Source organism: Pan paniscus, chromosome X, assembly GCF_029289425.2.
Source record: "Pan paniscus chromosome X, NHGRI_mPanPan1-v2.0_pri, whole genome shotgun sequence".
In the NCBI taxonomy this organism is placed as follows: Eukaryota; Metazoa; Chordata; class Mammalia; order Primates; family Hominidae; genus Pan; species Pan paniscus.
Genome location: NC_073272.2, coordinates 123,126,732 through 123,140,194, shown reverse-complemented (window position 1 = coordinate 123,140,194; position 13,463 = coordinate 123,126,732). Strand labels below are relative to the sequence as shown.

At 38.7% G+C, this 13,463-nt stretch overlaps 1 protein-coding gene across 20 annotated transcripts in view; it reads left to right on the top strand.

The window, feature by feature from the left end:
• The window catches only part of THOC2 (THO complex subunit 2), a 132,888-nt gene that overhangs the window by 65,712 nt on the left and 53,713 nt on the right, over positions 1-13,463 (top strand). For all 20 annotated transcript variants that reach the window (XR_010111333.1, XR_010111334.1, XR_010111336.1 and 17 more), the window contains exons 11-12: positions 182-354; positions 1,631-1,826. Coding sequence is in view for 13 of the 20 variants with exons in the window: in XM_008976731.5 (XP_008974979.4) it covers positions 182-354; positions 1,631-1,826 (369 nt within the window). In the remaining 7 variants the exon portion in view is untranslated. The remainder of the gene's footprint in view (positions 1-181; positions 355-1,630; positions 1,827-13,463) is intronic.

The window sequence follows — 13,463 nt, the reverse complement described above, 5'->3', positions numbered from 1 at the left end:
GCCCTGATGTTTTTTCAATAGCTAAAAATTTTGATTGTACTTGCAGGAATATATTGTTTAATTTCCCATGAATAGCAAATATTTTTGATGTGTTGCTTAGGTCAGTTTTTTAAGTGACAAAGTATTAAGATTTCTTGATGTCTGTATCCTGAGTATCTTAGTTTTGACTATTCATTTTTAGCCACCTGATAACCAAAAACTTGGCTTGTTGGAAGCCTTATTAAAGATTGGTGATTGGCAACATGCACAGAACATTATGGATCAGATGCCTCCATACTATGCAGCTTCACACAAGCTAATAGCCCTTGCTATTTGCAAGCTCATTCATGTAACTATTGAGCCTCTCTACCGAAGGTATGTAACTTTATACTTTATTAATCATTGAGGTAGAAATAGCTTAGGACTACAACAAAATCTATATTTATCTTATCTCCTCAAACCAAGCATATATTTTAGTACCTTTTATCAAAAGATAAGAACTATTCACAGAGTGTATCAGTCTGATATATATTAATCAGTGACTTGTCTTCTAACGTCTAGACCAGGGGTTCTAGAATGTGTGCTGCAGTGTAGTCTGAAAACTACAAGTTAGACTTCTAGGTTGGGTTTGTTCCATTGAGAGTTGAAACTCCATTCTTCTGGTTTTGACTTTCCCTCCTTTCAGTGGGTGGGAGGGGCAAAGAATTCCTGAGGTTTTTTCTTAGTGTAATTTTTCTCCATCCTGGCTGAGTGGCTCTGAGTGAGGACATTGCCTCTCTGGTTCCCTTACCTTTCCTGGCATATAGGCTGCTGTTCTGGAAATTACTAGTTTAGCCTCTCTTATCATCCCCAGTTACTATGTCATCTAGTCCTTTAGCTTTCTGCCTACTTGCAGGATACTTAGGAGCAGTATTGATAGCAGCTGTGGCTACAGCCCCATAGCTCAGAGCCTGCCTTAAAAGCCTCAGCCTTGTGACTTTTGTGTAGCTGCTGGTTGCTGCCGTCAGTGTCACTTCATGGGCCGTGGACCATGCAGGCTTCTTAGAGAGTGACCCCTGTGACTCCACAGTGGGGCACCTGCTGAGCAGGTGAGAACTCTGGGTATGGTGTCCTAAAGTGACCTTCTTTTATTACATGGCTCACTTTCCCTACGACCACATTCTACATACCCTAGGTTGTGGAATCCAGATTGAGAAATGTCAGTTGACTTGAATCAGTGTTGTTATATCCATATTTTTCTGTTTCATTTTCCAGTGCATCTTAGGTCCATCCCTTGTTCCCCATTCCCATATCCAAGTTCCCGATACTGGCCAAGTTTAAAAACAGATTCAGATGGTGTGTGTTAAATGTTCCTTGAAATCCACACTTCTCTGATTAAGCAGTTAATTTGGAACATTCTCCTCTGAGCTCTGATTTTTTTTTTCTAATGACTGTTGTTTTTATGTGTTTCTACCAGTTGAGAATTATCTGGTGTAATAAAGTTAGGCACAATTGAAATGTAGAAAGCAAATATGAGCAAGAAAAAATTTCACTGATTAAGATAACTTTGTTAAAATGGTAGATATTGTAGTGTGTGTGTATATAGTTATATTTATTATATACTTATTTATTTGTTTATTTATTTATTTATTTATTTTACTTTTTAAAATAGGGTTGGCGTTCCTAAAGGTGCTAAAGGCTCACCTGTTAATGCTTTGCAAAACAAGAGAGCACCAAAACAAGCTGAGAGCTTTGAAGATTTGAGGAGAGACGTGTTCAATATGTTCTGTTACCTTGGTCCTCACCTTTCTCACGATCCCATTTTATTTGCAAAAGTGGTGCGCATAGGCAAGTCATTTATGAAGGAGGTAAGTAAGATTTTTCTTACAAACCTAAATTTTGAAATGAAAATATTCTGAGTATACTTGTGTTATGAGTATCTTTAGAAATAAAAATATGAACCTCATTTAATAAAGGGTTATGTTGAGTGAGGTTTGTGGAAAATTCCAGTGTGTCCTAACCATATGCAGTCAAGTGTTGCTTAATGACAGGTGAGAAATGCATCATTAGGTGATTCGTCATTGTGCAAACATCAGAGAGTGTACTTATACAAGCCTAGATGGTATGACCTACTACATACCTAGACTATATGGTATGGCCCGTTACTCCTAGGCTACAAACCTGTACAGAATGTTCCCGTACTGAATACTGTGGGGAGTTGTAATACACTGTTAAATATTTGTGTATCTGAACATATCTAAACATTTAAAAGGTAATACCTTGCACTAAGATGTTAGGACAGCCATGATATCACTAGGCAATAGGAATTTTTTAGCTCTAATATAATGTTATATGACCCTGGTCGTATATGTGGTCCATCAACCGAAACATTGTTAAATGGTGCATAACTGTATATATTAATATAAACCCAAATCTAGCGAGATTATTAGTCAAGTCCCTCACATGGGAAAATATACTTCAGACAAGTGGCTGCTTTTTTAATTCCCTTATGATTAGTGGTTACTTAGCATTCTTTTCCTTCTAGTCATTTTCTTGAGTGTAGTTTTCAATCATTGCTGCTATGTGTAAGAAGTCTTTTCAGCCTCAGACTGTTAAGGACCCATTCTTTTATTTATTTATTCTTTTACTAAGATTTTTATTGAAATAAAACATACATACGGAAAAATACAGCTCAGTGACTTTCCCTAAACTAAGCATCCATATGTCCACTACCCAACTCAAATAGTTTACAGTCCCACCAACAGTGTGAAAGTGTTCCTATTTCTCCACCTCCTCTCCAGCACCTGTTGTTTTCTGACTTTTTAATGATCGCCATTCTAACTGGTGTGAGATGGTATCTCATTGTGGTTTTGATTTGCGTTTCTCTGATGGCCAGTGTTGAGCATTTTTTCATGTGTCTGTTGGCTGCATAAATGTCTTCTTTTGAGAAGTGTGTGTTCATATCCTTTGCCCACTTGTTGATGGGATTGTTTGTTTTTTCTTCTAAATTTGTTTGAGTTCTTTGTAGATTCTGGATATTAGCCCTTTGTCAGATGAGTAGATTGCAAAAATTTTCTACCATTCTGTAGGTTGCCAGTTCACTCTGATGGTAGTTTCTTTTGCTGTGCAGAAGCTCTTTAGTTAGTTAGATCCCATTTGTCAATTTTGGCTTTTGTTGCCATTGCTTTTTGTGTTTTAGACATGAAGTCCTTGCCCATGCCTATGTCCTGAATGGTATTGCCTAGGTTTTCTTCTAGGGTTTTTATGGTTTTAGGACTAACATTTAAGTCTTTAATCCATCTTTGTGGAAGACAGTGTGGCGATTCCTCAAGGATCTAGAACTAGAAATACCATTTGATCCAGCAATCCCATTACTGGGTATATACCCAAAGAATTATAAATCATGCTGCTATAAAGACACATGCACATGTTTGTTTATTGCGGCACTATTTACAATAGCAAAGACTTGGAACCAACCCAAATGTCCATCAATGACAGACTGGATTAAGAAAATGTGGCACATATATACCATGGAATACTATGCAGTCATAAAAAAGGATGAGTTCATGTCCTTTGCAGGGACATGGATGAAGCTGGAAACCATCGTTCTCAGCAAACTCTCACAAGGACAAAAAACCAAACACCGCATGTTCTCACTCATAGGTGGGAATTGAACAAGGAGAACACTTGGACACAGGAAGGAGAACTTCACACACTGGGGCCTGTTGTGGGGTGTGGGGAGAGGGGAGGGATAGCATCAGGAAATATACCTAATGTAAATGACGAGTTAATGGGTGCAGCACACCAACATGGCACATGTATACATATGTAACCAACCTGCACATTGTGCACATGTACCCTAGAACTTGAAGTATAAAAAAAAAAAAAAGAAACAGAATAGTACCTGCAACCTAGAGTCTTTCTCATGCTGCATTCTAGTTACTATCCTAACCATAACCATTTATGCTTTTTTTAAAAAAAAATCAGCTTTGAGGTATAATTTAAATACAGTAAACTTCTACAATTTTAAGTGTACAATTTGATGAGTTTTGACAAATGCATACAGTTGTATGTTCACCACCACAATCATGATATAGAAGTTCCCTCCTTCCATTGCTGTTCCTGGCAACCTCTGATAGGCTTTCCATCACTGTAGTTTTGCTTTTTCTACATCTTATTTAATAAATGGAATCATATGGTATATACTCTTTTCAGTCTAGTTTCTTCCACTTAAGCTTTTGAGATTTATCCAAGTTGCATGTGTCAGTAGTTCCTTTATTGCTGAGTGATATTTTATTACATAGACGTACCAGAGTGTAGCCACCAGTTGATGGGCGTTTGGGTTGTTTCTACTTGGAGGCTATTATAAAGCTGCTTTCAATATTCCTGCACAAGCCTTTTGGGAGGCATGTGTTTTTGTGTCCCCAGGAGTGGGATTGATGGGTCATATGAGTAAGTATATGTTTAATTTCATAAGAAATTGCCAAACTGTTCCAAAGCATCTGTACCATTTTGCATTCCTAAGAGCTATTGTATGAGACTTCTAATTGTTCCACATTCCCACCAACACTTGTTGTTGTCACTCTTTTAAGTTTTAGTCATTCTAGTGGGTATGTAGTGGTATCTCACTGAGCTTTTAATTTTGTTCCAGTGACTAGGGATGTTGATCATCTTTTCATGTGCTTATTTGCCATTTATAGTTATCTTTAGTGAAATGTCTGTTCATGTCTCTTGCACATTTTTAAGTTGCGTTATTTGTCTTTTTATTATTGAGTTGTAAGAGTTCTTTATTCTGGATGCAAGGCCTTATCAGATATGTGATATTGTGAAATTTTTTTCTTAGTCTAATTTGCCTTTTCATTTTGTTAACTATCTTTTGACAGCAAAAAATTTTAACGTTTAATTCCGATTTAGTAGTATTTTTTTTTTTTTTTTTTTGAGACGGAGTCTCGCTCTGTTGCCCAGGCTGGAGTCCAGTGGCGCGATCTCGGCTCACTGCAAGCTCCGCCTCCCGAGTTCACACCATTCTCCTGCCTCAGCCTCCCAAGTAGCTGGGACTACAGGCGCCCACCACCACGCCCGGCTAATTTTTTTTGTATTTTTAGTAGAGATGGGGTTTCACCGTGTTAGCCAGGATGGTCTCGATCTCCTGACCTCGTGATCTGCCCACCTCGGTCTCCCAAAGTGCTGGGATTACAGGCATGAGCCACCACGCCCGGCCAGTATTTTTCTTTTATGGTTTGCTTTTCATGCTCTAAGAAATCTTTGCCCAGCCCAAGGTTTTAAAGCTGAAAAGAATTATACATAGTTTCTTTAAAGTTGTGAATCATGACAACTAAAAAAACCATCTAGACATTGTTAAAAAGCACAAATGCAGGGTGTCTTCAGTGTTTGGTGATTATATCTAATTTGAATTTTAGACAACAGCAACTGTATAGAAATACTAACGGCTATTGTATATTAATTTCTTGACATCTGAAATATTTGACTTGGCTTTTTATACTTAGCTGGTAGATTTTTTTTGTTTGTTTTTGAGGTAGGATTGCACTCTGTCATGAAGGCTGGAGTGTAAGTGGCACCACCATGGCTCACTGCAGCCTTGATCTCTCAGGCTGAAGGGATCTTCCCGCCTCAGCAGCCCAAGTAGCTGGGACCACAGGTGCATGCGCCATGCCTGGCTAATTTTTTAAATATTTGTAGAGACAGAGTCTCCCTATGTTGCCTAGGTAGGTTGTTTTTAATGCTCACAAATTTACATTATGTAAAGGTACTCTAAAGAAATCTGTTAAGTAGTTAATTATTACTATATATATAGTTTATGATATAATATTCATATGAAATGGAAGTATATCATTTCTAAATGTTGGGAACATTCTAAGTCCTCTGTTCTGACTATTTTGAAATATATAATACATTGTTGTTAACTGTAGTCACCCTACTCTGCTATTGAACATTGGAATTCATTCCGTCGATCTAACTGCATATTTGTACCTATTAATCAACCTCTGTTTATTCCCCCTCACCCCCAGCCTCTGTTATCTGTCATTCTATCCTCTCCCTCCATGAGACCACTTTTTTGTTTTTTTGGGTTTTTTTGTTTGTTTTGTTTTGTTTTTTTTTGAGATGGAGTTTCGCTCTTGTCGCCCAGGCTGGAGTGCAATGGCGCGATCTCGGCTCACTGCAACCTCCGCCTCCTGGGTTCAAGCAATTCTCCTGCTTCAGCCTCCCGAGTAGCTGGGATTACAGGTGCCCGCCACCATGCCCAACTGATGTTTGTATTTTTAGTAAAGACAGGGTTTCACCATGTTTGCTACGCTGGTCTCGAACTCCTGACCTCAGGTGATCTGCCCTTCTCCGCCTCCCAAAATGCTGGAATTACAGGCGTGAGCCACTGTGCCCGGCCATGAGGCCACTTTTTTAGCTTTCACACGAGTGAGAACATATGATATTTGTCTTTCTGTGCCTGGCTTATTTCACTTAACATAAAGACCTTCAGTTCCATCCACATTGCTGCAAATGATATGATTTCATTCTTTTTTATGGCTGAATAGTATTCCATTGTGTATATATATATACCACATTTTCTTTATTCATTCATCAGTTGATGGGCACTTAACAGGTTGATTCCATAGCTTTGCTGTTGTGAGTAGTGTTGTAATAAACATGAGAGTGCAGGTATTCTTTTGATATATTGATTACTTTTCCTTTGGATAAATACCCAGTAATGGGATTGCTTGTAACAAATTATCACAGGTACCCCACAAATATGTACAAATATTTGTACCAGTAAAAAATTTAAAGAAATTTAGAAAGGAAGTATAATAATGTTTCACTCTTGATTTTTATTGTCTGAAAAGGATGATTCATGTTAGCTAGTGCCTACTCAAGAAACAAAAGGGCTGTATTTTTTTCCAGTGCATCATATCAGGTGCATGTGAAGTCACTTTGTTCCATTGCTGGTGATGTTAACTTTATCATTTGGTTAAGATGATCTCTGCCAGGTTTCTCCACTATACAGTTACTATTTTTCCCTTTGTTATTAATATATGTCTTGTGGGAAGATATAACACTTTGAGACTATATAAACAGACTGTTTCTCCTCATACTTTCACCTACCTAATGCTGCTCTTTTAACTTGAAAATCTTAATGTTCAGATCTCTTGTTCTGAAATTCTTTGGTTATAAATATCAAACTTGTGAGCAGGAGACCAAACCTTCAACTCATGGAAGTCCTGTACATAACCATATACAATATTATTACCAAGATACACACTTGGTAGAGCTGTCACACTTCCCCTCTTGCCTTCTCCATTGCATTCATCCTGTACACCCGTTCTGCCCTAGTTGTGCCAGGTTCCTGCGTTAACTCCAGTCTATTCTTGCAGAGATGAAGGGCAGAAGGGAAGAGAAAAATGTTAGTTTTGACCATAGAGACCAGTGTAAGAAGAAATCTGCGTTTTCTCATTACTAGGTTTGTGATGGAAAAGTGAATCCTTACAGTTATCTGAGTTAGAATTTTGATCTATTTTTACCCATAAAAGATTTTGCCGTGACAAATCATTTGTTCTGTGTTTAAATGGCTTTTGTTGTCTAGCTTGGAATTCAAGCAGGATTTTTAAGATTGCTTCTAAAGGGTGAATATGACCTTAGTTCCAAATAATGTATTTACAATTACACTTCTTTAACAAATCTCATTTATAAGCTTAGGGTTGCTTTTATATACAAATTATGTATATTTTTAAAAAGAGGCTTATATACTTGTACCAGATATCACTTAACAGAATTATCTTCCAGCCCTATAGTTATTTGTAATTTATTTCTCTGATTATGTGTATATATGTTTCTTAAATTTGAGGTATGTAGTATATGGGACTAACTCCTAGTACAGTGATTCTCAAACTTCAGCATGCGTTGTAATCACCCAGAGGACTTGTTTTTGTTTTTGTTTTTTTTTGAGACGGAGTCTCGCTCTGTTGCCAGGCTGGAGTGCAGTGGCGCAACCTCGGCTCACTGCAACCTCCGCCTCCCGGGTTCAAGCAGTTCTCCTGCCTCAGCCTCCCAAGTAGCTGGGACTACAGGCACGCGCCACCATGCCCAGCTAATTTTTGTACTTTTAGCAGAGATGGGGTTTCACCATGTTGGCCAGAATGGTCTTGATCTCTTGACCTTGTGATCCGCCCGCCTCGGCCTCCCAAAGTGCTGGGATTACAGGCGTGAGCCACTGTGCCCAGCCAAGGACTTGTTAAAATAGATTGTTGGGCCCCATCCTTGGAGTTTTTGATTCAGTAGGTCTTGAGATGAGACCTTAGAATTTGCATTTCTAATAAGTTCTCCTGTGATGTTGATGCTCCTGGCCCAAAGACCAAACTTTGAGGATTCTTGTTCTAGGCTTAAGCAGTGGAGGAGTGTAGTGGTTCTAGAATTGTTTCATGTAAAAGGACACATTTTGCTATAATAACATTTTCTTTAATTATAGAGCACTAACATGCTCACCTGACATACTCAAATGTTTTTGATAGCACCTATATATTTTTTAGACTTTATGTTTTAGAGCAGTTTTAGGTTCACAGCAAAATCCAGAGGAAGGCACAAAGATTTGCTATATAGCCCCTGTTCCCATATGTGCATAGCCTCCCTTGTAATCAACATCTCCCACCAGAGTGGTACATTTGTTACAGGGATGAATCCACATTGACACATCACCCAAAGTCCATAGTTTACATCAGGATTTGCTTTGTGTTGTACATACTAGGGATCTCGTCAAATGTATAGAATATTATCACTGCCCTAAAAAATCCTCTGTGCTCTGCTCATTTATCCCTCTCTCCTCACAACCCCTGGCAACCACTGAGCTTTTCATTGTCTGCGTGGTTTTGCCTTTTCCAGAAAGGCATATAGTTGAAATCAGATAGTATGTAGCCTTTTCAGATTGTTGTCTTTCACTTAGTAAAATTATACACATTTAGGTTTCCTCTGTGTCTTTTCATGGCTTGATAGCTCATTTCTTTTTAGCACTGAATAATATTTCATTGTCTGCATGTATCACAGTTTATCCATTCACCTACTGAAGGACATGGTGGTTGCTTCCAAGTTTTGGCAATCAAGAATAAAGCTGCTGTAAGCACCTTTGTACAAGTTTTTGTGTGGACCTAGGTTTTTGATCTACTCTGACAGTCTTTGTATTTTAATTGGTGCATTTAGATGATCAGTGTTCAAAGTAATTGATATATTTGGATTAATATTAATATCTACCATTTTTCTTATTCTTTTTTAGTTTTTGCCCCTGTTTTTTGTTCTTGTTTTTGTCTTCCACTCTTTTCCTGCCCTTTCTGGCCCATTTTTGGTTAAGTTTTTTAGTGATTACCCCACAGTTTGCAATGTACATTTACAATTGATCCAAGTCCACTTTCAAACACACTATTTTGCTACATGGGTAGTGTGAGTACCTTACAATAACAGCATAATCCTAATTCTTTCCTCCTGACCCTTGCATCACTGAAGTCATTCATTTGCTTATACACACACACACACACACACACACACACACACACGCATATGCGTATGTAATCAAATACATTGTTGCTATTATTATTTTGAACAAACTTATTTTTGTTATATTAGTTAAGCATAAGAAAAATAAACATTTTACCTTCACTTAATCTTACTTCAGTGTTTCTTTTTTTGTTTGTTTATATATATCCAAGTTTCTGACCTATATTCTTTCTCTCTAAAGAACTTACTTGGTATTTCTTGCAAGAGAGGTCTACTGGCAACAAATTCCCTCAGTTTTTGTCTGAGAAAGTCTTTATTTCTCCTTTACATTTAAAGTGTAATTTCACAGGGTCCAGAATTCTAGGTTTTTTTTTTATCTTAACACTTTAAATCTTTCACTGCACTCTGCTTGCATAGTTTCTAAGGAGAAATGTTTTAAATTCTTATCCTTGCTTCTCCATAAGCAAGGTGTTCTCCCCCACACCCAGCATCTTTTAGGATTTTTTCTTTTTCTTTGATTTTCTGTAGTTATAACATGATATGCCCAAGTGTAGTTTTTTTTGTTTGTTTTGTTTATTTGATTTATTTATTTATTTATTTACTTTTTGCATCTGTCTTGCTTGGTGTTTTCTGAGTTTCCCGCATCTGTGGTTTGGTGCCTGATACTAGTTTGGGGAAATTCTGTCATCATTGCTTCAAATATTTCTTCTCTTCCTTCCTTCCTTCTGCTATTTCCATTATGCATATGTTACAGTTTTTTAGTCCTACGGTTCTTGGATATTCTGTTCTGCCTTTAATCAGACTTTTTTCTCTTTGCTTTTCAGTTTTGCAGGCTTCTATGGAGATATCCTCAAGCTCAGAATTTTTTCCTCAGCCGCGTTATCTCCCAATAAGCCATCAAAGGCATTCTTCATTCTGTTACAGTGTTTTTTATCTGTAGGATTTCTTTTTTTATTTTTTCTTAAAATTTCCATATCTCTGCTTATATTGCCCCTGCCCTTTTTTTTTTTGAGGTGGAATTTTGCTTTTGTCATCCAGGCTGGAGTGCAATGGCATGATCTTGGCTCACTGCAACCTCCGCCCCCTGGGTTCAAGCAGTTCTCCTGCCTTAGCCTCTCTAGTAGCTGGGACTATAAGCATGCGCCACCACACCCAGCTAATTTTTCTATTTTTAGTAGAGATGAGGTTTCACCTTGTTGGCCAGGCTAGTTTTGAACTCCTGACCTTAGATGATCTACCCACCTCCGCCTCCCAAAGTGCTGGAATTACAGGCGTGAGCCACCATGCCCAGCTCCCCGCCTTTGTTTTTTTGAGACAGAGTTTTGCTCTGTCACCCAGGCTGGAGTGCAGTGGAGTGACCTTGGCTCACTGCAACCTCCGCCTTCTGGGTTCAAGCAATTCTCATGCCTCAGGCTCCTGAGTAGCTGTGATTACAGGCACGTGCCACCATGCCTGGCTAATTTTTTATATTTTTAGTAGAGACGGGGTTTTGCCATGTTGGCTAGGCTGGTCTAAAACTCCTTGCCTCGAGTGATACACCTGCCTTGGCCTCCCACAGTGCTGAGATTACAGGTGTCAAACACCGTACCCAGCCAGTCACAGAATCTTGTTTGTCTTTTTCCCCCCTAGAAGTAAATAGCATAAGTTCCTCTTTCTCTCTCTCTTTTTTTTTTTTTTTTTTTTTTTTTAGACGGAGTCTCGCTCTTGTTGCCCAGGCTGGAGTGCAGTGGCATGATCTCTGCTCACTGTAGCCTCTGCCTCCCGGGTTCACGGGTTCAAGCTATTCTCCTGCCTCAGCCTCCTCAGTAGCTGGGATTACAGGTGTCCACTACCACACCCAGCTAATTTTTGTACTTTTAGTACAGACGAGGTTTCTCCGTGTTTGCCAGGCTGGTCTGGAACTCCTGACCTCAGGTGATCTGCCCACCTTGGCCTCCCAAAGTGCTGGGATTACAGGCATGAGCCACCGTGCCCGGCCATTAAGTTCCCTTTTTTTTTTTTTTTTTCCCAGACAGAGTCTTGCTTTGTCGCCAGGCTAGAGTGCAGTGGTGCAATCTCAGCTCATTGCAACCTCCGCCTTCCGGGTTCAAGCGATTCTTATAAATATAAATAAAATATATTTTATTTATTGTGTTAGGAATGGGGGAGAGAGATTCTGTGTTTATGTTTTACTCTGCCATGGTAATTAATTTGTCTAGAAAGACTGTTTATGTGGCTATTTCATACGTTGGCCCTTGGTAAAAGCCAAAGTGCTCTAAATTGATTTACAAATAAAGCTTAATAAAACCTGAAATTAGGCAGGCAGAATATACCCCAGACTGGGTATTAGATGACATTAGGAAATAGGTGAGATAGTGATCTTGTGTTAATATGGAGGCATGTCCTTGTTCTTAGGAGACATCCTGAATTATTTTGAGAAACGTGTCATGCCTGCAAATTTTTTTGGTCTGCCGAAAAAAGGGCAAAATGTTAATTGTTGAATTTAGCAGGTAGGTATATATAGCTGTTTAGTATACTATCCTTTCAGTTTTTATGTAATTTGAAATTTTTCATAATAAAAATTTGGATTGCAAGGAGAATGTGCCTTAGACCAGTAGTTCCAAAACTGTAGTTTATAAACCAAATGCTTTAGAACTTTGAGGCTGATGTTTACTACTTTTTGTTTTTTTGTCAGCTATTACAGGAGGGGGAGTCTGATTCTGCTTCATTCCATTTATTTGTTTTCAAAATTGAAAATCTGTCTTGGTTATGTAGCTTAAAGCCCAAGCTTCTTCATAGAGTAGTTTTAAGAAATAAATGCGAAGGTTTTAGTCTGTACGTGGCACATAGTGAGTACTAAATAAATTGTAGTAAGAATGAGAAGAAGGAGTAAGTTGAAAATAGTGTTTTAATTCACACAGTTTCAGGTTCCAGTCTTTTCAAAAATCTTGTGTTTTTTTCCTCTCTCTTCTGAGACATAATCCTGAGTAGTGTTTGAAATGTTCAAGGGGCAGGGATACGAAAAATAGATCCTTAGTAATAAAAAATTATCTAGTTATATCTACAACTTTTCCATTTATTCCATGACTCCCCAAAAACCCTCCTCCTAATAAACCTATAAACCTATATATTTTTTGTGTGTCCTGTACTGTTATGCAGCCCGATCAGCTACTGTGTCTTTATAGGGCAATTTTGGAACTTGTTTTGGGCCATTCAGCTAATAGCCTATATAGGCATAATTGTGGCTAGTTTTATTCAAACTTTTTTTTTTTTTTTTTTTTTTTTTGAGACGGAGTCTAGCTCTGTCACCCAGGCTGGAATGCAGTGGCGCAATCTCACCTCACCATAACCTCTGCCTCCTAGGTTCACGCGATTCTCCTGCCTCAGCCTCCTGAGTAGCTGGGATTACAGGTGCGCGCCCACCATGCCCGGCTAATCTTTGCATTTTTTTTTTAGTAGAGAAGGGGTTTCACCATGTTGGTCAGAGTGGTCTTGAGCTCCTGACCTCGTGATCCGCGGTCTCAGCCTCCCAAAGTGTTGGGATTACAGGTGTGAGCCACTGCACTCTGCCTATTCAAACTTAAAAATTCAGTTGCTCACAGGCAAGTGTGTGTGTGTATATATATATATATATATATTTTATTATTATTATACTTTAAGTTCTGGGATACATGTGCAGAACGTGCATGTTTGTTACATAGGTATACACGTGCCATGGTGGTTTGCTGCACCCATCAACCCATCATCTACATTAGGTATTTCTCCTAATGCTATCCCTCCCCTAACCCCCCACCCTGCTACAGACCCCTGTGTGTGATGTTCCCCTCCCTGTGTCCTTGTGTTCTAATTGTTCAACTCCCACTTACGAATGAGAACACGCGGTGTTTGGTTTTCTGTTCCTGTGTTAGTTTGCTGAGAATGATGATTTCCAGCTTCATCCATGTCCCTGCAAAGGACATGAACTCATCCATTTTTGTGGCTGCATAGTATTCCATGGTGTATATGTGCCACATTTTCTTAATCCAGTCTATCAT